This window comes from Petromyzon marinus, unplaced genomic scaffold (genome assembly GCF_048934315.1).
Source record: "Petromyzon marinus isolate PM22_M1 ecotype Great Lakes invasive population unplaced genomic scaffold, UKy_Petmar_22M1.pri1.0 PM_G_Scaffold_19, whole genome shotgun sequence".
Taxonomy (NCBI): Eukaryota; Metazoa; Chordata; class Hyperoartia; order Petromyzontiformes; family Petromyzontidae; genus Petromyzon; species Petromyzon marinus.
The window spans coordinates 1233517-1260672 of record NW_027422750.1 but is presented as its reverse complement, the minus strand read 5'-3'; the positions used below and the strand labels follow the sequence as shown (position 1 = coordinate 1260672).

The window sequence follows — 27156 nt, the reverse complement described above, 5'->3', positions numbered from 1 at the left end:
ATTATTAAAAAGAAAAATAATTATCATCCTGAGTTTAAGAGGTCCGTTTCTTGATTGTTGGAATCCATATCCCTTGGTTCTGTAAGGTTCTATAATGGAATGTCGTGTAAGGTGAACACGTTATTATTAATGTTATATTGCAATTTCTTTAAAACTTTGTTTGCCTGATTGCCGTGTGTGGGGTGGGGTGTGCCTCCTCATCAAACCCGGCTGGCTTTTCCAGATGGCCCCTCGTGATAAGGTGTAATTCCTGCTTCTCCGCGTTGCGAGAGACAAAGGTGGTCGGGGTTGCTTGGGATATTGTTTAAACTCTTTCGCAAGTTTGCCCATTGTCTCATTCCTTCTCGAAAACCTTTGATGTGACTCGGTATTTGTCTCCAAGCTTTGTTTTAACAGTAAGTATTAAAGGTGAAAATCATTTGATAGCGAATTAATTATCGGATAATAATTCACTGATGTATCTGGTGGCCTGGTCTTAATTGGAGTGAGCGTTAGGACCGTTAATTTGATCTTATTCTTGTTGTTGCCTTTTAATTATATATTTTTGTTTTACCGACAAATAAGAAACAAAAAAATTGTATACGATTTACCCTGTTGGCGTCTCCGTGTCTACTCTCTTGGTGTTCTGACCTCGGAGGGACCTTTCCTAAGGGGCCCATCAAACTCTTGTTCATCTGGAGATTTTTGCCGATAGCTGTTACATCCTCGCCTTGAGAGTTTTATTATTTCTTTATATATATGGCCTGTTTATGACCGACATCTGGTTTTTTGTTTTTCTGGCTTACGAGTTTTATTCATTATTAAAAAATATATATTGTTTGTCACAAAAGAAGGGAAAAAGAAATCTATGTGTATGCATCCGTAAATATTCTTATGGATATTAATTGTGGAAAAAGGGGCCGTATACAACAGTGGTGAGGGTGATGGTGGTGGTGATGGTGAGGGTGGTGGTGATGGTGGTGGTGAAGGTGGTGATGGTGGTGGTGATGGTGGTGATAGTGGTGGTGAGGGTGGTGGTGGTGGTGAGGGTGGTGATGGTGGTGGTGATGGTGATGGAGGTGATGGTGATGGTGAGGGTGGTGGTAATGGTGATGGTGGTGATGGTGGTGATGATGGTGGTGATGGTGGTGGTGATGGTGGTGATGGTGGTGATGATGGTGGTGATGGTGGTGATGGTGGTGGTGGTGGTGATGGTGGTGGTGATGGTGGTGATGGTGGTGGTGAGGGTGGTGGTGGTGGTGGTGAGGGTGGTGATGGTGGTGGTGATGGAGGTGATGGTGATGGTAATGGTGATGGTGGTGATGGTGGTGATGATGGTGGTGATGGTGGTGATGATGGTGGTGAGGGTGGTGATGATGGTGGTGATGGTGAGGGTGGTGATGGTGGTGGTGGTGATGATGGTGATGATGGTGGTGGTGATGGTGGTGGTGGTGGTGCTGGCAGGGGGGTTGACAGGCCTCATCAACATCTGGGTCTATGCAGGAGGACCATAAAATCCTCACGCAGACTCTGGGTCATCCTCGCCGCGGCTACAGTCAAAACCACCGAACACAAAGGTGATCACTGCATCATCATAATAATAACAATAATAATAACAATAATAGGGGGAGGGGGGTTTCCCCTTTTTTTCTGGCAACAAAACTGAAACCTTTTAACAAGGATTCATGTTACTGCATTAACCACAATACCTGCAGTCAAAATGTAAACAAAACATAAATACTATGATAATATTTGATGCATTGTCCTTCAAACTGATTGGTCCACACCAAGGGACGGCTTTCTTTTTATTGCCAGAAAAAAAAGAGGAATAACCCCTATTATTATATTATTCTTGGTTCTTCCGGTAAAGTCACCACGTAGAAGGGAACAATAAAAAAATATGTAAAACAATAAAATTATCACGACGTTTCGACTGCAACACAAGCAATCATCATCAGGTGTGAAAACCACAGCAAGAAAAACCACAGCAAGAACAATTTTATTGTTTCATATTTTCATTATTTTATTGTTTCCCTTCTACGTGCAGGTGACTCTACTGAAAGAACCAAGAATATGAATCCCTGCAGTCACGAAAGCTTTAAATCAAAATGTATTATATTATTATATTACTATTATAATATTCAATTAAAATATTTTATTATTATATATTTTATATTATATATTAAATGTTATTATAATATTTTATTATTATATTACTATTGTTTTATTATTATATTCTTGGTTCTTTCGGGAAAGTCACCACGTAGAAGGGAAACAATAAAATAATAAAAATATAAAACAATCATTATTTGCAACTCTTTGCCAAGCCACTGCTGTATAAAGGGATCTCCACGTGTTGTAGGTGGAGGAGGGTCAGTGGGCTAGGAGCCAGGATTTTGACTTTGGGGGGGGTTGCTGACTTCAATATTCTGAGACATCTCAGTGTGTTTAGGTTTTACAATGGGCCGCCACAAATGTATAAAACTAATTTTAATTGGATTTGAACGCGGAGTTCATTAACAGGTGACAGCACACGTGGTGACATCACACGTGGTGGTGACAGCACACGAGGTGACATCACACGTGGTGGTGACATCACACGTGGTGGTGACATCACACGTGGTGGTGACATCACACGTGGTGGTGACATCACACGTGGTGGTGACAACACACGAGGTGGTGACATCACACGTGGTGGTGACAACACACGTGGTGGTGACAACACACGTGGTGGTGACAACACACGTGGTGGTGACAACACACGTGGTGGTGACATCACACGTGGTGGTGACATCACACGTGGTGGTGACAACACACGAGGTGGTGACAACACACGTGGTGGTGACAACACACGTGGTGATGACAACACACGAGGTGACATACCAGGTGGTGACAGCCTGCAGGGCAGCATACGAGGTCCCCGACTTACGACGGTCCCCGACTTACGACGATCCCCGACTTACGACGACCCCCGACTTACGCTATTACGATCTTACGATAAGGCAAAATTGTTAAAATATTTTAAATTTCACGCGGCAGGCAAACGCAGCGACGTGCGAGGTACGAATCTTGGCGAGTACAGTACAACATACGATACGCTACGTTCAATGCATGTTTAAAGTTGTTATAGCTTAGATAGGATTGTTTCCTGGAAAAAACTTTATATTAAATTGCAGCTCATAGTCTAAGAATTTACCTTGTTTGTTTAACTTTACATTTCACTGTGCAATACAGTATTGTAATAAATACATGCGGTATATAGTTTATACTGCACTACTGTAAATTATCTCTGTTTTTGCTAAATTATCACCATTCTGTAAGACTCCCGGCTAGGCTAAGGACGATATTTCCGAGTTACGGTGTTGGTTGCTGTAACGCAACTCCGTCGTAAGTCGAGGACTACCCTGGAAACGCTTTACACACAATAACAACGTTTTATTCTTAAACAACGCCTTCTTATTTTAAAGTGCGCTAAAAGGTAAAGAAGAAGCAGTCGAGTGGACAACGGGAAGTGGACGACGTTTTGATCACAAGCTTTAAAGATTAACAATAATAACAATAATAATAACAACAATAATTAAAAAGTTTATAACTCACCGCCGTGAGAGAAGGACGTGGCGCCTGCTTCTCCGGCGAGGCGATTCCACACTTTAGGGACCGCGGCGTTTCATTGACCTAGCCAAATAAACATCAAATTAATAATCCGTCCATACAATTTTTTTATAATTGCTTTAAAAGAGCCGCTTAATTGATTGATTACTTTATAGATTAATCTTCAACGTGCTACTTTTGTGTGTGTGTGTGATGCTGTCCGTAACTCGTTAACACGCGCACGGAGCAGGCGCGCCTCAGACACGCGGCGCCTGCTCGTCGCGCGAGACGATTCCGCAGTTTAGGGACCGCGGCGTTTTTCCCACCTGCACAAAAAAATGTAAAGATGCCGTCCATAAATCTTATTTTTAATTGCTGGAAAGGAGGAAATAAATTGATGAATTGACGCCGATTTTAATACAGGCTATGCATTGTCATAGCCTGTATTAAATGTAGTAGACTACATTTTTATTACAAGAATTTGACCACGGCAAACAGGGGAATCAATTTCGGTAAAAGCGTTGAAAAATTTTAGAGGGGCAGAAATTACTCCATCGAGAACACAACATTTTAATTCAAACCCAGTAAACATGCAACGTTGAGCCAACGTTGGCATTTGGTTAACATAGATGTACACACACAGTGTGATTAACATGTGTACACACACAGTGTGATTAACATGGTGTACACACACAGTGTGATTAACATGGTGTACACACACACAGTGTGATTAACATGGTGTACACACACACAGTGTGATTAACATGGTGTACACACACACTGTGTGATTAACATAGGTGTACACACACAGTGTGGTTAACATAGGTGTACACACACACAGTGTGATTAACATGGTGTACACACACAGTGTGATTAACATGGTGTACACACACAGTGTGATTAACATAGGTGTACACACACAGTGTGGTTAACATAGGTGTACACACACAGTGTGATTAACATAGGTGTACACACACAGTGTGATTAACATGGTGTACACACACAGTGTGATTAACATGGTGTACACACACAGTGTGATTAACATAGGTGTACACACACAGTGTGGTTAACATAGGTGTACACACACAGTGTGATTAACATAGGTGTACACACACAGTGTGATTAACATAGGTGTACACACACAGTGTGGTTAACATGGTGTACACACAGTGTGATTAACATAGGTGTACACAGACACACAGTGTTACTATTATGATGGGCTCATCTTGCCTTAGCAGTAGCGTGACATCATACGCTGAGTTTGTATTGTGTTTTTCTCGAACTTGCTTTGAATTAGCCCAGCTAATTGACCCCGCGGTGTGAAAGTGGTAACTCTACATGTGTGGCTTGCCAGAGGCAGTCTTCACTGCAGTGAGCATTGGTGATGATACCACACTGATGAGTCTGATCAATGACTAAATGGGCCTAGAGTTACCCATCTCTGTATTGGTGATGATACCACACTGATGAGTCTGATCAATGACTAAATGGGCCTAGAGTTACCCATCTCTGTATTGGTGATGATACCACACTGATGAGTCTGATCAATGACTACATGGGCCTAGAGTTACCCATCTCTGTATTGGTGATGATACCACACTGATGAGTCTGATCAATGACTACATGGGCCTAGAGTTACCCATCTCTGTATTGGTGATGATACCACACTGATGAGTCTGATCAATCACTAAATGGGCCTAGAGTTACCCATCTCTGTATTGGTGATAATACCACACTGATGAGTCTGATCAATTACTACATGGGCCTAGAGTTACCCATCTCTGTATTGGTGATGATACCACACTGATGAGTCTGATCAATGACTAAATGGGCCTAGAGTTACCCATCTCTGTATTGGTGATGATACCACACTGATGAGTCTGATCAATGACTAAATGGGCCTAGAGTTACCCTCTCTGAATTGGTGATGATACCACACTGATGAGTCGGATCAATGACTAAATGGGCCTAGAGTTACCCATCTCTGTATTGGTGCTACCTGACAGTCGGTCAGATTTGCTCAGATTTATTTTGACAGTGACCAAAGGTAAGAGAACCACAATGCACTGCTTAAGAAGAAACCGTTGGTGTTTATTTGCAAGTAAAACATGATTTTACAACCTGCGCTGTTATGATCAGATTTTTTCGTCAATTACAGGTTTAAATACTCTTTGATGGTGATATTAAAGGAATTACCAACACTGGATCAGGACCACAAATACGAATATCATGCCATGATCGTTTGAGCAGGAAGACAGTTTTATCAGTAACACAATTTTCTCTAAATTAATAGTCTAAAACAATGAATGATTCCCTTGTCTCACATGCAAGAGATAATTCTGAATCTAAATGCTGTCACCCAGTCACACACAGGATTAAATGTGCCCATTTAAAGTGTACATAATTATCCACAATGAAATTACAGCATTACACCTGTCCGTAGCAGCATCTTTCACATGTCGATGCAGAAAACTGCGAACCTGACTTTGTCATCCCTACAATTACACGTAATTTCATTAATACACATTCTTTCTGAGAGATGCATAAGTGACAAGGTCGCAATATATAAAAACAAGTAGCAGACACAGTTCGCACTGTTTAATGGAAGCGTCTGGGTGGCTTTGGGCTAACACTATGCCCCGCAACAGAGACATGAGATTGGTACAAAATCCACGCATGGTTATTTTTTTCTCCTCAATTCTTTTAACGGCTAAACAGATGGCACATTATGTTCAGTGTATTTGGTAATGTTGTTCAGTGTAGCGCAGTGATAAAAGTGTCCAACCTATAACCAGATAGTCGCCAGTTCAATTCGCACACAGAGGTGGATTCTACAATTATTCCAGTTTAACACGTAGGCTTTCGCGACCAATTAATCCTCCGGGATTGATGCAGTAAGTACCGCTTTGTGGAACGGCAACGATCGCTTCACAGACATGTCCTTAAAAAATACCTTCATTGGCTGAGAAACTCCCGTGAAAATAAGCATCAACCAATGCTCACTTAGGCTTGAAGACAATTCTTACTATGTCTCTTTGGCCATTTGAATTCATGGCCAAACATAAAATGGCCAGAGCGGAGCCGGGCCCCAACAGCGTGGCTTTTAACTGCAGGCCGACCCACTATTTGTCGGCGTTCGGCTGGCCTCTTGACCAGCGGAAGTCGGTTTGCGATATTCGCGGGATTGCGTGCGGCACGACGCCTCATTAATTGAAATTTGCAACCATCGCGAAGATTCTGCGACGCTTTCGTTGCTGGTAATCTACAGCCTCCTTGAACACCCCCCACCCCCCCAGCTTGCCGACCAAAGCTCTGACGAGCTGAGCTTTGACCGACAACTCGCTCCACGTTCTGCATTCCTGAAATCGGTGCCCTGCCGAAAACGCAACATCAAGCGCCGCACAGCCCGCCGATGTATCTGTTGTGCGGCTCAATGGCCAGGTTCCTGCTGACACGCGGCTTGCGCGGCCAAATCGTGGTCATCCCAAATGTTGCCAAGGGTCTCTTTGCTGAACGGCGGCGGCAGCGGCGGCGACGACGACTCCATCTCCTGACCCACCTCCACAGGTGGCGTCTGCACCGACTTGGGCACCAGATGCTTGGCCGGCACGAGGCAGCGTGGGGGGGGGGGCACGGCGTGGGGGGCACGGCGTGGGGGGCACGGCGTGGGCACTCAGCGCTTCTGCTCCTCCTGCTGCTGCTGTGGCTGCTGCTGCTGATGCTGCTGCATCATTTGTTGCTGCTGTTGCTGCTGTGGCTGCTGCTGCTGCTGTTGCTGTTGTTGCTGTTGCTGCTGTTGTTGCTGTGGCTGCTGTTGCTGCTGTTGCTGCTGCTGCTGCTGTTACTGCTGCTGTTGTTGCTGTTGTTGCTGCTGCTGTTGCTGTTGTTGCTGTTGTTGCTACTGTTGCTGCTGCTGTTGCTGCTGTTGCTGCTGCTGTGGCTGCTGCTGTTGCTGCTGCAGTTGCTGCTGTTGCTGTGGCTGCTGTAGTGGCTGTGGCTGCTGCTGCTGCTGTTGAGTTGACTGGTGACGAGGCACACGTGGTATGGCTGAGGCTGAGTGGGAGGGCTGCTCAGAGTGGACAGCAGGATTTTCCTGAAGCTCCATGACCTGCTTCCTGTTGAAGTTGTATTTACTGAAGAGTTCGAACACAGGGGGAGGACGTAGAGTTAGAACAGACACACAGGTCCATGCCTGTGGGTTTCATCATGTTAGGTTCAAGCCCATCTTGACACACACAGGTCCATGCCTGTGGGTCTAATCATGTTAGGTTCAAGCCCATCTTGACACACACAGGTCCATGCCTGTGTGTCTAATCATGTTAGGTTCAAGCCCATCTTGACACACACAGGTCCATGCCTGTGGGTCTAATCATGTTAGGTTCAAGCCCATCTTGACACACACAGGTCCATGCCTGTGTGTCTAATCATGTTAGGTTCAAGGCCATCTTGACACACACAGGTCCATGCCTGTGTGTCTAATCATGTTAGGTTCAAGCCCATCTTGACACACACAGGTCCATGCCTGTGTGTCTAATCATGTTAGGTTCAAGCCCATCTTGACACACACAGGTCCATGCCTGTGGGTCTAATCATGTTAGGTTCAAGCCCATCTTGACACACACAGGTCCATGCCTGTGGGTCTAATCATGTTAGGTTCAAGCCCATCTTGACACACACAGGTCCATGCCTGTGTGTCTAATCATATTAGGTTCAAGCCCATCTTGACACACACAGGTCCATGCCTGTGTGTCTAATCATGTTAGGTTCAAGCCATCTTGTAATCCTTGAACCCAATATCACACCGTGCCCTTGACAGCAATATAATAATTTGACATCAATAAAAACACATGGGATGTACTGCAGTAATTAACACCACTGCATAGTACTGTCGTTTGTAGTAGTTTGTCCTCAATATAGCATAAGTGGAAACAACCCTGGGGCAAAATCTGAAAAGCATACTCCCCAATCTCTAAAAATTAAGAGTGTGCAACTTAATGTTGTTAAGTTTAAATAACGGTCGCTAAGCACAGGCTCAAAATGCTAAGAAGCCAGCAACAGCACCGTAAGAATGTCTACTCGTTCAGCGTTCATCTGCTTATTTAATTCAGCAAGGTGATGAGAAACCTTAGCCATAAGGGCCCAATTACCAATGAGTCACAAGGCACCATGGGTAATGCTGGGGCCCCTCACCGAGTCTCAGGGCATCCGTGATGGACTAGGACGTGAAATTCGCACGCACAGGAATCCACATATCAGCTTCATTTAGTCGTCATGGATATTGTTTAAAATATTTGCCATCTGTTGCACAATGGCATACTCTTTTCGATTTGAAGCTTTCGTGACTGCAAGGATTAATCGTCTTTGGTTCTTTCGGTAAAGTCACCGCCACGTAGAATGAGAATAAAATAAAATAACACAATAAAATTCTCGCGACGTTTCGGCCACAACGCAAACAGGTCTGTACCATTCACCTGAAGACGGCCGCTTGCGTTGTGGCCAAAACGTCGTGAGAATTTTATTATTTTATTTTATTATTTTATTCTCACTCTACGTGGTGGTGACTTTACCGAAAGAACCAAAGAAAATGGCATACTCGTTGTGTTTTTTAGTAGTCTCTCGTCATGCCAACTTGACAACAGTATTTGTCCTCTGGAGACACTGGCCTCCACCGTGTGAATGTTGAATCGACACGACTACCTCGGTCCCACCGACATCGCTCATTTGACCTGGGAGACAGCTTTCACTTTGACTAACAGTTAATCTTAAAGCAGTGATGGTTTTGGGCAGCAGTGATCGTTTGGGCAGCGACGCATAACCTGTATTCAATTTACCTTGGGTAAATTCGGCTTTAACGGGTAACCGGTATTGGTTTGTAAACATAAATTGTGGAGAGAAAAGAGCACGTTGCTGCCTCGTGAGCCACAACTCAGCCTTAATAGGTCTCTTAAACGGTCACTTAGGAGAGCTTTGTGTTGTTTTGTCGTGCAAATCACCAAATCAGCTGCTCCACGCACGGCAGGATCATCTCCCAGGCGAGGCCAGTGAAGTGTTGCATGTACAGAGTCCACGCAGAGGGCAGCTTCACTTCTATACGGGCCAATGCTATGCTTGCAGCCGCCACCACGGATGGACGGAAACTCAGGAATATGTGGTCTGCATACACACAAACAAAGACAAAAACCCTCCGTTTAGCCTTAACAGACTGTAGGGGCAAGTGCTGCTGGCGAGCAGCACCACCTATGAAGGGCGGCACGGCACACGAGGGGGTGGGTGGCCAGCACCACGCCCGGCCGCCTTTGTCTCCCCAATGTTTACACACCGCATTGAGTTACTCATTTGAGGCTGAGTCGACCTAGGGGAGGCCCAGGACCGGTTCAGATAATCGTCACCAGTGATAGCCGTGAGCGGGCGTTGGACCAGGGTGTCCAGGGTCGTAGCGCAGCGTAGCGCTAACCGCTACGCCACCTCTACCCTGCACACAGGAATGACAGGCAGGCACACACAGACGCTTAAACGCACAAGCACCCAGTGAACGAGGAACGTTGGGCCAACGACACTTGAACATTTGAACAAACATTCCGACGTTGGACAAAAAAATATATATTCGGTGACGTTTCAGGCACTGCCCCTTCTGTCGCTGGTCACCTTTGCGCTGCAAGGCCGGTGCCTACGAAGCGCTCCTCTACAGCTCTGCGAGCACCTTGCAGGGCGAGCTGAAGGAAGTGGGCCGTGTACTTGATGGTGTACGCGTGCCGGTAGGACGAGCCTCCAGCCGGGGCGTCCTCACGCCGCGACAGCCACAGGAAGTAGTCCACGAAGTGCGCCGCTGTGGGCGTGCACAGGTTCCAGTCGAGTGTACGCAGCAGCAGGAACTGTGCAGGGGGGAGGCAGACGGGAGAGTGGGCTGGCACGGCACAGCTGCCACCACTCCGTGAAGCATTCAGTCCGCCACGCTGCTGTGTGTTGCCTGGAGGGTTTATTTAACTATTCTAGATTTAAAGCTTTCGTGACTGCAAGGATCCATACTCTTTGGTTCTATTCGGTAAAGTCACGTAGGTAAAAAATAAAACAACAAAAATCACGACGTTTCGGCCACAACACAAGTGGCCTTCATCAGGTGAAGGGATCAGGCGGTCTCGAGGACAGCGCTGGAGTGAAACAGAGCCACGCTCAGACCGCGACCTTTAAGCTGTGTGCGAGGAAACAAGGTGCCTTGACAAAGGAATTAGCATAAAAAATAGCATTTGATTGGCCGACTTAGCATAGAAGTGGTGTACATGCGGGTGCACTTGCCGGTTGGCGCGGGGGGGGGGGGGAGTTTACCTATTGATGGTGTGAAAGGGGAATTTAAGAGCTGCGAAAGTTTGGGGTACCACTACTTGAAAAATATACTGTACCATTGAAAATTAGTTTAATGTTTGGTTCGATTTAGAACATCTTTCCAATGGTTGCTTAACTAGTCGGGTTGGTGCATGGCTCGCAAACAGTTCAAATGTCTGGTCAAGGAGTCAACTCGGCCCTTCGTCTGCACGGGTAAATGCAATGGCCGTCATATTCTTTTGGGTCTTTCGGTAAAAGCCACGTAGATTGAAAAATTAATAAAAAATATCACGTTTCCATCGCAACGCAAGCAAATCGTCACGGGGTGATTGTTTTACGGAGAGACTGAGCCCCACCATAGGAAGGGAGAATTTCCTGCACTTGTTGGAGCGCCGTGCAAATAAATGAGCACCACTCCACGTTCATTTGTCAGGTCTGCTGTGGTAATGTTATTCTGCAGCTTTTGCCTTCCTGTTATCTAGTAAGAAGACACGCTTCTATATTCAAATTCGGGCTGTACATTCAAATTGTCTACAGAATAATTAGTTGGCATGAAACAGAGATGATGTGTTCATATTCTTTGGGTCTTTGACGTTTCGATCGCAACACAAGCAATCACCTGAGGACGACTGCTTGTGTTGCCATCGAAACGTCGTCATTTTTTTAATTATTTTTCTATCTACGTGACTTTACCGACAGACCCAAAGAGTAAGATTGTAAAGTAACAAGACAAAACAATTGGTTTCTTGAATCAAATCGCGACCTTGAATCATGACAATGCACGGAACGGTTCTGGGGGGTGAAACATTGCATGCCGAATTAACAGGGGCATGCAGCTACCTCCGTCTGCTGCAATTCCTCCTTGGACAGACTCAGCCCTTGCTTGATCATCACCTCCAACCGGTTCACCCAGTCCAGTCGCGGCACGTGCTCATCCATCTCCTCGAACTTGGCTGCGCAGGGTGTCAGGGACACGCATGCCGACGGTGAGCAAGCGACCAAGCGTGCGAGCGAGAGATGAGCGAGTGATCGGGTGGGTGGGTGGGTCACGTGAGCGATTGACCGACCTGCTATAATGAGGTAGCAGATTGAGCAGGTGTAGAGGCAGCGGACGGTGATGTCGTGGCGGTCCATGAACACGTCTAACATTGCGATGGCCAGGTGGTGCGTGGCCACACTCAGCTGCAGGCGCTCGCTCAGCGTTGCCAGGAGGTCGACGAAGTGGCGACGGAGGTGCAGCTGGGGCGAGCGTGCGCAAAACCGAGGCAGCGACAGCTCCTGCGAGGGGGGAAAAAAAACGAGGACACGGGGGTTGGGAGGGCAGTTGGGACGCTGTGGAGTTGGGTCAAGAGGTGTTTTGAAATGATAATAGATTATTCTGGGGGTCTAAGGAGGCGACGTGCCCGGTTACGGTGGGCCACAGCAGTTAATTTTCGCCGTCATGCAAACCAAGAGTGACAAAAGCCACGGGCCAAATTGTCTCCCTGTTCAAGCGAGTGAAAGATGGCGAAGAACTCATTCGGTAGTCCTCAGCCTATGATGAAAAAAAACCATAAGGTGTGGAGATCCGTACCTCCAGAGCACAGCCACTTTTATTCTTCCACAAGGTACCGTATCGCTCGTGTTATAGTCCCCGGAGAGATAGGGGGCCGGGTCGACCCGCTGGCCAGGATTGAACTTGCAATTTCCCACTGCGAGTCGAGCACTCAAACGTACGTGCCGTGTAAATCAGTTCGTGGGATTTGCGTCTGCGTGTAGGAGGCCTATTAATGAGAGAGGCGGATACCTTCTCTCGAAGGACGCGGTAGACGTCGTCTGCCAACTCGCCTTGCCACCACTCGCTTCTGTCCATGTCTTGGTTAGTCGCTCGCGCCTCGTGCTCAGGAGTTTATTACTTGGGCAGGCACGTGCTGGGTACACACAAGTGTTCACGTGTGGAGTTTATTACTTGGACAGGCACGTGCTGGGTAGACACAAGTGGAGTTTATTACTCGGACAGGCACGTGCTGGGTACACACAAGTGTTCACGAGTGGAGTTTATTACTCGGACAGGCACGTGCTGGGTGCACACAAGTGTTCACGAGTGGAGTTTATTACTTGGACAGGCACGTGCTGGGTACACACAAGTGTTCACGAGTGGAGCTTATTACTTGGACAGGCACGTGCTGGGTTCACACAAGTGTTCACGAGTGGAGTTTATTACTCGGACAGGCACGTGCTGGGTACACACAAGTGTTCACGAGTGGAGTTTATTACTTGGACAGGCACGTGCTGGGTTCACACAAGTGTTCACGAGTGGAGTTTATTACTCGGACAGGCACGTGCTGGGTACACACAAGTGTTAACGAGTGGAGTTTATTACTCGGACAGGCACGTGCTGGGTTCACACAAGTGTTCACGAGTGGAGTTTATTACTTGGACAGGCACGTGCTGGGTACACACAAGTGTTCACGAGTGGAGTTTATTACTCGGACAGGCACGTGCTGGGTTCACACAAGTGTTCACGAGTGGAGTTTATTACTCGGACAGGCACGTGCTGGGTACACACAAGTGTTAACGAGTGGAGTTTATTACTCGGACAGGCACGTGCTGGGTACACACAAGTGTTAACGAGTGGAGTTTATTACTCGGACAGGCACGTGCTGGGTACACACAAGTGTTCACAAGTGGAGTTTATTACTTGGACAGGCACGTGCTGGGTGCACACAAGTGTTAACGAGTGGAGTTTATTACTCGGACAGGCACGTGCTGGGTACACACACAAGTGTTCACGTGTGGAGTTTATTACTCGGGCAGGCACGTGCTGGGTACACACAAGTGTTCACGTGTGGAGTTTATTACTCGGGCAGGCACGTGCTGGGTACACACAAGTGGAGTTTATTACTTGGGCAGGCACGTGCTGGGTACACACAAGTGTTCACAAGTGGAGTTTATTACTCGGACAGGCACGTGCTGGGTGCACACAAGTGGTCACGTGACAGATTTGACGTCACAGCTCACTTGCCATGCAAAAAATAAATACATTATTGAGCCCCCCCCCCCCTAAAAAAATATACAAAAGTGTATTTTCATAATTTGTGCATGGTGTACAGTCTGGAAAGCACCCACATGGCAAATTTCCAGTGTGTTGCATGTGGAGAAGTACAGACAACACACACAATCACAACTTTGCCTTTCATATATATGGAGATTACCACAGGTTACGCCACGGGCACTTCGTGCTCAACAGAGCATTAAGAATAAAGGCAGAATTTTCACAACACTTGGAAAAGAAACTACATTTGCAATTTTTTGCAAAAAAAAATGAACACATTTTCCCATGTGTAAAAAATAAATGCAATTTGTTATTGACATGTGTGCAAACTTCATAATGCATTTGCTTGAGCAACACCGATTACATTATTGACGAAATCTTAAAAGTGCTCATGCTAAACCGGCTTCCAAACGTCTCAAGCTCACACCCTACCCCCCGCTATGCATGTGGAATAATGTAAAAAATGTGTCCCGTTATGATGAAAAACAAAACAAAGTCTTACCAAATACTGTCCATTATTACACGGCGGGAAGGGAAATCGTTCAAGTAACAAACCGTGATTGTTTAAACGCCTCAATATGTCACGATATAGTCTAAATACAGCAAGTCTCAAGTCTTTCACGGTAACTACGGACGGAGCGGGCAGCACGCAGCCACGTGGGAGTCGTCACGTGACGCAGCCGCCGACTCCCAGGACTCTCCACGCCCCCGGAAGTGCTGCTGAGCGCCGGAAGCCGGAGGTGACGCGTCATCCGTGAGCCAGAGACTCCTGATTGGATGAGGTGTGGGCGTGGCCGCACCCGAGGGGGAGGCGACGGCCAGGGGATAAAGGGGGGGGGAGGGAGAGACCCACAGAGACTCATACTCATAGAGACCCACACAGACACCCACAGAGACCCACAGAGACTCATAGAGACCCATACTCATAGAGACCCACACAGACCCACACTCACAGAGACTCACACAGACACCCACACAGACTCACAGAGACCCACACTCACAGAGACTCACACAGACCCACACTCACAGAGACCCACACTCACAGAGACTCACACAGAGCCACACTCACAGAGACCCACACTCAAAGAGACTCACACAGACCCACACACACAGAGACCCACACTCACAGAGACCCACACAGACCCACACTCACAGAGACCCACACTCACAGAGACCCACACAGACCCACACTCACAGAGACCCACACAGACCCACAGAGACCCACACTCACACAGAACCATACTCACACAGACCCATACTCACAGAGACCCACAGAGACCCACACTAACAGAGACCCACACTCACAGAGACCCACACAGACCCACACTAATAGAGACCCACACTCACAGAGACCCACACAGACCCACAGAGACCCACACTCACAGAGACCCACACAGACCCACACTCACACAGAACCATACTCACACAGACCCATACTCACAGAGACCCACAGAGACCCACACTAACAGAGACCCACACTCACAGAGACCCACACTCACCCATACTAACAGAGACCCACACTCACCCACACCCACAGAGACCCATACTCACAGAGACCCACAGAGATCCACACAGACCCACATTCACAGAGACCCACACAGACCCACATAGACCCACAGAGACCCATACTCAAGAGACCCACACCCACAGAGACCCACACTCACAGAGACCCACACAGACCCACAGAGACCCACACTCACAGAGACCCACACAGACCCACAGAGACCCACACTCACAGAGACCCACACAGACCCACAGAGACCCACACTCACAGAGACCCACACAGACCCATAGAGACCCACACTCACAGAGACCCACACAGACCCACGCTCACAGAGACCCACACAGACCCACACAGACCCACACTCACAGAGACCCACACAGACTCACAGAGACCCACACTCACAGAGACCCACACAGACCCATACTCACAGAGACCCACACAGACCCACACTCACAGAGACCCACACTCACAGAGACCCACACTAACAGAAACCCACACAGACCCACATAGACCAACACTCACAGAGACCCACACAGACCCACACTCACAGAGACCCACACAGACCCACATAGACCCACACTCACAGAGACCCACACAGACCCACAGAGACCCACACTAACAGAGACCCACACAGACCCACATAGACCCACACTCACACAGACCCACATAGACCCACAGAGACCCACACTAACAGACCCACACAGACCCACACTCACAGAGACCCACACTCACAGAGACCCACACAGACCCACATAGACCCACACTCACAGAGACCCACACAGACCCACAGAGACCCACACTAACAGAGACCCACACAGACCCACATAGACCCATACTCATAGAGACCCACACTCACAGAGACCCACACAGACTCACAGAGACCCATACTCACAGAGACCCACATAGACCCACAGATACCTATATTCACAGAGACCCACACAGACCCACATATACCCATACTCATAGAGACCCACAGAGACCCATACTCAAGAGACCCACACCCACAGAGACCCACACTCACAGAGACCCACACAGACCCACATATACTCACAGAGACCCACATAGACCCACAGAGACCCATACTCAAGAGACCCACACCCACAGAGACCCACACTCACAGAGACCCACACAGACCCACAGAGACCCATACTCGCAGAGAGCCACATAGACCCACAGAGACCCATACTCACAGAGACCCACACAGACCCACACTCACAGAGACCCACACAGACTCACAGAGACCCATACTCATAGAGACCCACACAGACCCACACTCACAAGAGACCTACACTCACAGAGACCCACACTCACAGAGACCCACACTCACAGAGACCCACACATACAGAGACCCACACTCACAGAGACCCACACTCACATAGACCCACAGAGACCCACACTAACAGAGACCCACACTAACAGAGACCCACACTCACAAAGACCCACATAGACTCACAGAGACCCACACTAACAGAGACCCACACCCACAGAGACCCACACTAACAGAGACCTAAGTAAAACTAAACTAAGTGTATTGCCACCAGGGTGTAAGGGGGCCCCCCACTGAGCTGCTGTGCCAATCTTGGTCCACGCGAGCGGCCTGCCCTGCACCAAGTGAAAGCAGCTCCGTCAGGTCGCTCGTCACGTGGCAACAGCGTTAGAGCGGCCAGGAGAATAATCCTCGCACTCTTAAGACGCACCGCTCGGATCGCTAGGGATGGGTTAGCGCGTCTCCCACGTACGTGTGAATATACACAGAGGGTGGACGTGGATGTAAGATAATTTTGTCGTGACGGTGGTCGCAGCTGCTGCGAGCTGCTAAGAGACACTTGCCCCTACAGTCTGTTAGAGGCCACACGGGGGACCTTCACTGGAGGGGTTTGCTTTGCCGCACCAACGCTCCCCACACACACACACGGTGAACTCGTAAAGTGATGACAGGAAACGATGAGGTTAAATGTGCAAAAGTTTCATATATTAAACGGCAATAAACGCATTCAAGAGTGTGAGTGAGGTAAAAGAATAGAATTTCTACATTGAGGTAAACATTTTTTTTTATATTGTGAGGTAAAAACAAATCTTTTTTACATTCTGAGGTAAAAAAATAACATTCTGAGGTTAAATATTTTTTATAAATATTCTGAGGTAAACAAAAAATATTTTGAACATTGAGGAACATTTTTTTTACATTCTGAGGTAAAAATATGAACATTAAATTGTCCTTAAGGAGACATACATTAACAAACGCTCTCTGTGTATCTATCTGTCTCTCTATGTGTCTCTCTCTGTCTGTATCTGTCTCTCTGTGTCTCTGTGTGTGTATGTGTCTGTGTGTATATGTGTCTGTGTGTATCTGTCTCTCTGTGTGTCTCTGTGTGTGTATATCATCTCAGTCAGTCGACCCGTGGCACCTGGGTCTGCCCCGTGACCTCCTGCCAGAGGTCGTTCGACACTTCACGTGGCCTCAAGGTGCACATAGCCTGGCACAAGTGTCGTGGTGACATCACTGCCACTGAGTGGTGAATGGCGGTTGTTGTTGTTATTGTTGTGCGTGTCTGTGTGTGTGTCTGTGTCTGTGTGTGTGTGTCTGTGTGTCTGTGTGTGTGTGTCTGTTTACTATTACCATCATTAGGGGAAAAAACGGTGATCCAATCTCCGACCCCCAGGAACAGGTTTGCAGATTTGCTGAGCATTTCTGTGAGGTCCTGGGGGAGGGAAAATCCCTCAGCCAGGAAAACATCGTGGCACAAAGTGAGGATGACCCTGCTGTGGCTGCGGTGCCTCAAATATTGGAAGAAGTCACCCCCTGTGAGTGGCTGGCTGAGGTGCCATTTGTTGAGGAAGTACTGAAGGCGATCCGGAGTCTGAGACCAGGAAAGGCAGCGGGCAGAGATGATCTCCCAAGCGAAATGCTGAGGGTGGCGTTTGTGCACAGACTGCCCTATATGACATCATAACAACGGTCTGGACCACTGGACGGGTTCCGCAGGATTGGAAGGATGCCCTGGTGGTCCCCCTTTTTAAGAAGGGGGACCGCACAGACTGTAACAACTACAGGGGCATCTCACTCCTCAGTGTGCCGGGAAAGGTCCTGGCAAGGATTATTCAGCATCGCCTTGCCAGGCACGCTGAGGAGAGGCTTGCGGAGCCCCAATGCGGTTTCAGGAAAGGGCGGTCCTGCACAGATGCCATATTTTCTGTCCGTCTGCTACAGCAGAGGTGTAGGGAATTCCAACAAGACCTACATCTCTGCTTTATTGACCTGGTCAAGGCCTATGATACCATCAGTAGGCCTGGGCTCTGGGTTGTTCTTCGTGCTTTTGGAGTACCTGACCCTCTGCTCACGATCATTAAGGACCTTCATGATGGTGAGCGGGCCCGGGTAAAACTACGTGGCTGGGAGTCAGAGCCATTCTCTGTACACCTTGGGGTGCGACAGGGATGTCCTCTGGCTCCCACATTATTTAACATCTATTTTGACCACGTAGTTCGTGAAGCCTTCAATAGCTGTACCGGGGGAATCTCCATATGGTACAGATATAATGGGAGGCTGATCGATGCCCGGGTGCGGTCAAGGGATGGCTCCCTATTGCTCAACCACGTTATGTATGCTGATGATTTGGTAATAGCTGCTCAGTCAGAGGAGGAGTTGGATACGCTGCTGCTGCTGAGACTGGAGCGTGCCACTAAGAGGTGGGGCCTTACCATCAGCCCCACCAAAACTAAGCACCTGCCTGGGTATTTTGTACCATCGGACACTCCACCCCCACAACTCCCAATCGGTGATGGGGCAGTTGTGGAGAGAGTGGAGAGTTTCCCATACCTGGGCAGTGTGCTTATGACTGGCTCCAGTTTAACAGCAGAGGTCTCACTCCGAATCAGTCGAGCGGCAATATCTTTTCATCGGTTGCATAACGCTGTGTGTAAGCTACCTGGTCTGTCGCTCCGCACTAAGCTTCAGGTCTTCTCGGCCACGGTCATTCCCTCCCTTCTCTACACTTGCGAAACGTGGACCCCCCTAATGGAACATCTTCGCCGGTTAGAAACATTTAGGCTGGCCTGCCTACAATCCATCCTGGGTTTAACCAGACTGGATTGTGTGAGGAGCTCACAAATCCTTGAAAGATCTGGGCAAGGTCCCATCGGTGAGCTCCTCCGGCGGGCAAGGCTGCGATGGCTGGGTCATGTAGCCCGCATGCCCAGCCACCGCATGCCGAAACAGCTTTTGTTCGGCCGGATCGAGGGGGCTAAGCGGGTGCGGCACGGGCTAGAGAAGAGATGGAGTGATGTGGTACAGGAGGAGGTGGAGCTGAGTGGACTTGCCGATGACTGGTACCAGCGGTGTCAAGATCGGCTTCTGTGGAGGCTCGTGAAGGATGCTACTGGGCAGTTGGAGGTAGTCGCCCTCCAACAACAACGGAGGGCGGAGGAGCGACGCTCAGAACAACGAGCGGAGCGCCGGGTGGCTAAAGCACAGATTGGCACAGTAGGGGGCACAGGTGGTGCATCAGCCAGTGATCTCAGTCAGTCGACCCGTGGCACCTGGGTCTGCCCCGTGACCTCCTGCCAGCGGGCGTTCGACACTTCACGTGGCCTCAGGGTGCACATAGCTTGGCACAAGCGTCGTGGTGACGTCACCGCCACTTAGTGGCGAATGGCGGTTGTTGTTGTTGTGTGTCTGTCTCTGTGTGTGTGTCGTGTCAGGACAGGAACGTGTGCACCACAGAGTGGATCTCCCTGCGGCAGAGTGGGCAGGCCATGCCACGCTGCTGCAGCTCCAAGGCGCAGCGGCGGCACGTGGCAAGGTGGCCGCTGTCGCCGTGAACTAACGTGCAGCTATGCGGCTCACTCCGGCACACCACGCACTCACCCACGACAACACCATCAGCACCACCCACACCACCAACACCACCCACACCAACACCACCATCACCCACACCACCAGCACCACCACCACCCACACCAACACAACCAACCACACCACCACCACCCACACCCCAAGCACCACCCACACCACCACCACCCACACCAACACCACCACCTACACCACCACTATCACCACCACCCACACCACCACCTACACCACCATCATCACAACCACCACCAGCCACACCACCACCCACACCAACACCACCACCCACACCACCACCACCACCACCCACACCAACACCACCGGCTGGAGCGCAAGATGGAGAGGAAGTGGTGGAGGTGGTGGTGACGTTGACACCGGCTGAAGGGGAAGAAAAAGAAGAGAGTATGTGAGTGAGTGAATGTGTGAGTGTGTGTGAGTGTGTGTGTGTGAGTGTGTGAGTGAGTGAATGTGTGAGTGTGTGTGAGTGTGTGAGTGTGTGTGAGTGTGTGAGTGTGTGTGAGTGAGTGAATGTGTGAGTGTGTGTGAGTGTGTGTGTGAGTGAGTGAGTGAATATGTGAGTGTGAGTGAGTGAATGTGTGAGTGTGTGTATGTGAGTGAGTGAATGTGTGTGTGTGTGAGTGAGTGTGTGAGTGTGTGAGTGAGTGTGTGACTGTATATGGGTAGCGGTATTGTAGTTAGCGCTACGTCGCGCTATGAACCCGGGGAGGGAGTGAGAAGGAGGGAGTGAGGAGGAGGGAGTGAGGAGGAGGGAGTGAGGAGGAGGGGGTGAGGAGGAGGAGGGAGGGGAACTTCACCTCGCCGGCTGTCGGCCGTCACTATGGAGAATGACTTCACGAACAGCGCTGCCACCGAGTGTCTGGAAGAGAGAGACAGGGAGATCCAGGCTGGGTTTGGATGCAGGCTCTATCTACCGCCCCTCTCTCTCTCCACCCCTCTCTCTCGTGTTTGTTTATTTTTATTTCACTTTTTAAATTATAATTTTTCTATCTACGTGACTTTAGTGAAAGAACCAAAGAATATTCATCCACTCAATCACTCACCCACTCACTAAACAGCTCACCCACCCACTAAATAATTCACTCGCCCTCCCTCCCACTCACTCACTAAATAACTCATCCGCTCACCCACACTCACCCACCCACCCAATCTCTCTCCACCCTCTTTCTATCTCCCTCACCTGGGATCTCTGAGTGAGAATCCCTCCACACCAAACACCTCCCCCAGGGGGTCCCCGCCACACCTCACCAGGTACGGCCTCTCTACATCGTAAAGTTGTCTCCGCTTGATGTATTGTCCCACGTAGTGGTGCGCCTACGTGGGACGCACACACATACACACATGCACACACACACGCATGCATGCACACACACGAGTGGGTGACTGAGTGGGTGAGTAGGTGGGTGGGTGAGTGAGTGGGTGAGTGAGTGGATGAGTTAGTGAGTGGGTGGTTGAGTGATTGAGTGGGTGAGTGGGTGGGTAGGTGAGTGAGTGAGTGGGTGGTTGAGTGATTGAGTGGGTGAGTGGGTGGGTAGGTGAGTGAGTAGGTGAGTGAGTGAGTGGGTGTGTGGATCAGTGAGAGAATCAGTGAGTGGGTGGATCAGTGATTTAGTGGCATGGGCGGAAGAGATGGACTAGTCAGTGAGTGGATGGGTTAGAGGGTGAGTGGATGGGTTAGAGGGTGAGTAGAGTGAGTGGTTGGGTGAGTGAGTGGATGAGTGAGTGGTTGGATGAGTGAGTGTTAGTGTGTGGTTAAATGGAGTGGGTGAGTGGTTGGGTGAGTGGGTGGCTGAGTGAGTAGGTCAGTGAATGAGTGGGTGGACGAGTGGTTGGGTGAGTGGGTGGGTGAGTGTAACGTCTGTACTATGTTGAACTTCTTTCGCACCGCACGTAGCCATCTGTGATAATCCTGCAAATCCAAATTATACAGCAGGTGTCAGGGTCGCGATGGAATCCACGACCTCCTGTACACCAGGCGAGGTAGTCAACATCTCCTAGCCACGCAGATGATGATGGTGTTGGTGGCCGTGATGGGACCCACCTGCTCCCACGTGAATGTGTCGCCCTCGACACCGACCGACTGCAGCAGACGAAGCATCGCAGGCACCGGCTTCAGCTGCGTCCCAGCGGACAGAGGCATCACGGAGCCACATGTCATCACTCACACAGACACAAAGGTCCCCCGTGTAGCCTCGGCAGGCTATAGGAGCAAGTGCTGTTAGCGAAGAGAAGCACCTATCAAGGCTGCCGGCACTGTGGCACATGAGGGGGTGGGTGGCCAGCACCACGCCGAACCGCCTTTGTCTCCCCCGTGGCTTTGTTTACTACGACACACCGCTACACCAGCTACTCTTTTGAGTCAACCTAGGGGAGGCCCAGGACCGATTGTAGTGTATAGTAGTGTATATTACATTGTAGTGTATAGTAGTGCATTGTGTATAGTAGCGTATAGTACTGTAGTTTATAGTAGTGTAGGGTATAGTGTAGCGCAGGGGTCGGGAACCTATGGCTCGCGAGCCAGATGTGGCTCTTTTGATGATTGCATATGGCTCGCAGATAAAACAAAATATTCTCACTTGTTTTAATCCATCCATCGATTTTTCACTGCGCATGTCCTGTTCAGGGCTGCAGGAGCAATTGTCCATTATTTTAATTGGATGATACTGGCCTACGTTTGCCGTTGCTGGGTAAAACAGGTAAACGCCCCCTTTTGAATCAGTCTGAGACTGCGTCTGCTCGGTCATTAGCTCAAAGCTAACCCTTCGACGAAGAAGATGGCGAAAAGAAAAAAAGACGACGAGTATCGTACATTTCAGGACGAATGGACCGAAGAATTCGCCTTTGTGGAGAGAGCGGGTTCTGCGGTGTGTCTAATTTGCAATGACAAAATTACATCGTTGAAACGGTCGAATGTAAAGCGGAACTTCGACACGCGCCACGCTACCTTTGCATCAAAATACCCTGCGGGAGACAGCAGAAAGAAAGCGTGCCAAGAGCTTCTGAGCAGGGTGCAAGCTAGCCAGCAGCAACTCCGCGTATGGACCCGGCAAGGTGACTATAATTCGGCTAGCTTTGCTGGTTCTTTAGCAATAGTGAGGAACGGAAAACCATTCACAGATGGCGAGTATGCTAAAACGTTCATGCTGGATGTAGCCAATGAACTTTTTGATGATCTTCCGAACAAAGACAAGATAATCAAACGGATACAAGACATGCCTCTGTCGGCAAGAACTATTCATGATCGTACCATCGTGATGGCAAACAAAGTGGAGGAAACGCAAGTGAAGGACATAAATGCAGCGCCGTTCTTTTCTCTGGCTTTGGATGAGTCAACAGACGTGAGCCATTTGTCGCAGTTCAGCGTGATTGCAAGATATGCTGTTGGTGACACACTGCGCGAAGAAAGTCTTGCTGTTCTGCCATTAAAAGGGTCCACAAGAGGTGAGGATTTATTCAAGTCTTTCATGGAGTTTGCTCAAGAAAAAAGTCTACCTATGGATAAACTTCTCTCAGTGTGTACTGATGGTGCTCCGTGTATGGTGGGGAAAAACAAAGGATTTGTGGCGCTTCTCCGTGAACATGAAAATAGACCCATCCTAAGTTTCCATTGCATTATACACCAGGAGGCACTTTGTGCTCATATGTGTGACAGGCAGTTTGGCGAAGTGATGTCGCTGGTCATTCGTGTGATCAACTTTATTGTTGCCCGAGCCTTAAATGATCGCCAGTTTAAAACACTGCTGGATGAAGTTGTAAATAACTATCCTGGTCTGCTTTTGCACAGCAATGTGCGTTGGTTGTCAAGAGGGAAGGTGCTTAGCCATTTTGCGGCTTGCCTGAACGAAATCCGGACTTTCCTTGAAATGAAAGGCGTCGGGCATCCTGAGCTAGCCGACACCGAGTGGCTCCTCAAGTTTTACTATCTCGTAGATCTGACTGAACATCTGAACCAGCTCAACGTGAAAATGCAAGGCATTGGAAATACAGTGTTATCCCTTCAACAAGCTGTATTTGCTTTTGAAAACAAGCTGGAGCTTTTCATCACGGATCTTGGAACAGGTCGTTTACTACATTTTGAAAAACTGAGCCAATTTAAAGATGCATGCACAGCAAGTGAGCCCATTCAAAACCTTGATCTCCACCAGCTAGCTGGCTGCACATCCAGTCTCCTACAGTCCTTTAAAGCACGCTTTGGAGAATTTCGTGAGCACACTCGTCTTTTTAAGTTCATCACCCATCCAAACGAGTGTTCACTGAACACAGCCGACCTGAATTACATCCCTGGTGTCTCCGTCAGAGATTTTGAAGCAGAAGTGGCTGACCTGAAGGCCTCAGACATGTGGGTGAATAAGTTCAAGTCACTGAATGAAGATTTGGAAAGAATCACATGATAGAAAGCGGAGTTGGCGAGCAAGCACATGTGGACAGAAATGAAAAAACTCCAACCCGAAGACCAGCTGATTCTCAAAACTTGGAACGCGCTTCCTGTCACATACCACACACTGCAGCGTGTGAGTATTGCTGTATTGACCATGTTTGGATCTACGTATGCATGTGAGCAGTCATTCTCACATCTTAAAAACATCAAGTCCAACCTACGATCACGTTTAACGGATGAAAGCCTCAACGCTTGCATGAAGCTTAACCTCACCAAGTACCAACCCGACTACAAAGACATCAGCAAATCCATGCAGCACCAGAAGTCACATTAATGGTGAGTGTTATAACAACATTATTTAAAAGAATAAATTCAGAGGCTTATTATACTGACATTTAGTTGAATTCACTTTTAAAATATATTATATGGCTCTCACTGAAATAAATTTCCAAATTTTTTGCTTTCATGGCTCTCTTAGTCAAAAAGGTTCCCGACCCCTGGTGTAGTGTATAGTAATGTAGTGCATAGTAGTGTAGTGTATAGTAATTGTAGTGTATAGTTGTGTACAGTGTATAGTTGTGTAGTGTATAGTAATGTAGTGTATAGTTGTGTATAGTGTACAGTGTATAGTTGTGAAGTGTATAGTAATGTAGTGTATAGTTGTGTATAGTATAGTGTACAGTGTATAGTGTACAGTGTATAGTATAGCGTACAGTGTATAGTATAGTGTGCAGTGTACAGTGTATAGTATAGCGTACAGTGTATAGTAGTGTACAGTGTATAGTAGTACACAGAGCACCGGTGAGCCCCCCTAAAAGCGACTCACCAGAATGTTCCTGTGAGCTCCAGCAGCGGCCAGAGACAACCTGGAGTCACCGGCACTCATCACGGCAGCTGTGAGACAGCAGGAAGACAGCGACACTCGTCATGGCAGCTGTGAGACGGCAGGAAGACTGCGACACTCGTTACGGCAGCTGTAGAGACAGCAGGAAGACAGCGACACTCGTCACGGCAGCTGTAGAGACAGCAGGAAGACAGCGACACTCGTCACGGCAGCTGTGGAGACAGCAGGAAGACAGCGACACTCGTCACCGCAGCTGTAGAGACAGCAGGAAGGCAGCGACACTCGTCACGGCAGCTGTAGAGACAGCAGGAAGACAGCGACACTCGTCACGGCAGCTGTGAGACAGCAGGAAGACAGTGACACTCGTCACGGTAGCTGTGGAGACAGCGCGAAGACAGCGACACTCGTCACCGCAGCTGTGAGACAGCAGGAAGACAGCGACACTCGTCACGGCAGCTGTGAGACAGCAGAAAGACAGCGACACTCGTCACGGCAGCTGTGAGACAGCAAGAAGACAGCGACACTCGTCACGGCAGCTGTGGAGACAGCAGGAAGACAGCGACACTCGTCACTGTGTGTGTACACTATGTGTGTACATTGTGTGTGTAAACTGTGTGTACACTGTGTGTGTCTACACTGTGTATGTGTACACTGTGTGTGTGTACATTGTGTGTGTGTGTACACTGTGTATACACTGTGTGTGTGTAGTGTGTGAACACTGTATGTACAGTGTGTGTACACTGTGTGTGTACACTGTGTGTACACTGTATGTGTACATTGTGTGTGTACACTGTGTGTGTACACTGTATGTGTAAACTGTGTGTGTGTACATTGTGTGTGTACACTGTGTATACACTGTATGTACACTGTGTGTACACTGTGTGTGTGTACACTGTGTATACCCTGTGTGTACACTGTTTGTGTACACTGTGTACCCACTGTGTGTGTGTACACTGTGTGTGTGTACACTGTGTACACTGTGTATACACTGTGTGTACACTGTGTGGGTACACTGTGTATACGCACTGTGTGTGTACACTGTGTATACAGTGTGTGTACACTCTGTGTACACTTATGTGTGTACACTGTGTGTGTACACTGTCTCTGTACACTGTGTGTACATATTGTGTGTGTGTACAATGTGTGTACATTGTGTGTGTACATTGTGTGTGTACACTGTGTGTGTACATTGTGTATAGTGTGTGTGTACACTGTGTATGTACACAGTGTGTGTACACTGTGTGTGTACACTGTGTATGTGTACACTATGTGTACACTGTGTGTGTGTACACTGTGTGTGTCCGCATTGAACCGAACCCCCGGCAAGGCCATCTACTTAATGACGAGAGAAAATTCACACGAAATGTCCTTTGCAATGAAGTCTTCCAGATGTAAATTGATACAAGCTTTTAATGAGGAAATAAAATCATCTAATTCAAAACACAACACAATTATGTTTCATTTTAAAACTTCAAAACGGAGCATGGGGTACTTGCGTGAATGCGTCCTTCGTGTGCAAATGTTGTGACTTTACTGGCCTGAAAGCCGTCAATGTGTTGGACCATTATTGGTGCACAGCGTCTCAACAACAGCAGTGGGGTTTGCTTCAACCGATGGTTACGAACATCCAGACGTGAAT

The 27156-nt window shown here is 48.4% G+C and overlaps 2 protein-coding genes across 2 annotated transcripts; both read right to left on the bottom strand.

Moving 5' to 3' along the window:
- Positions 1-11602: 11602 nt before the first annotated feature.
- On the bottom strand, positions 11603-14622 carry LOC116937337 (cyclin-J-like). Its single transcript, XM_032944400.2, has 4 exons — positions 14427-14622; positions 12677-12800; positions 11958-12168; positions 11603-11843 (listed from the first exon to the last, which is right to left on the bottom strand). Exons 2-4 carry the CDS (start codon positions 12740-12742, stop codon positions 11710-11712), a joined length of 411 nt encoding a protein of 136 aa, XP_032800291.2. The 5' UTR covers positions 12743-12800; positions 14427-14622; the 3' UTR covers positions 11603-11709.
- A 2638-nt stretch (positions 14623-17260) lies between these two features.
- LOC142912126 (E3 ubiquitin-protein ligase Mdm2-like) lies at positions 17261-22435 on the bottom strand. Its single transcript, XM_076060444.1, has 4 exons — positions 22337-22435; positions 21476-21609; positions 21098-21154; positions 17261-17267 (listed from the first exon to the last, which is right to left on the bottom strand). The coding sequence occupies exons 1-4, from the start codon at positions 22433-22435 to the stop codon at positions 17261-17263; spliced, it is 297 nt and encodes a 98-aa protein (XP_075916559.1).
- Positions 22436-27156: the final 4721 nt, after the last annotated feature.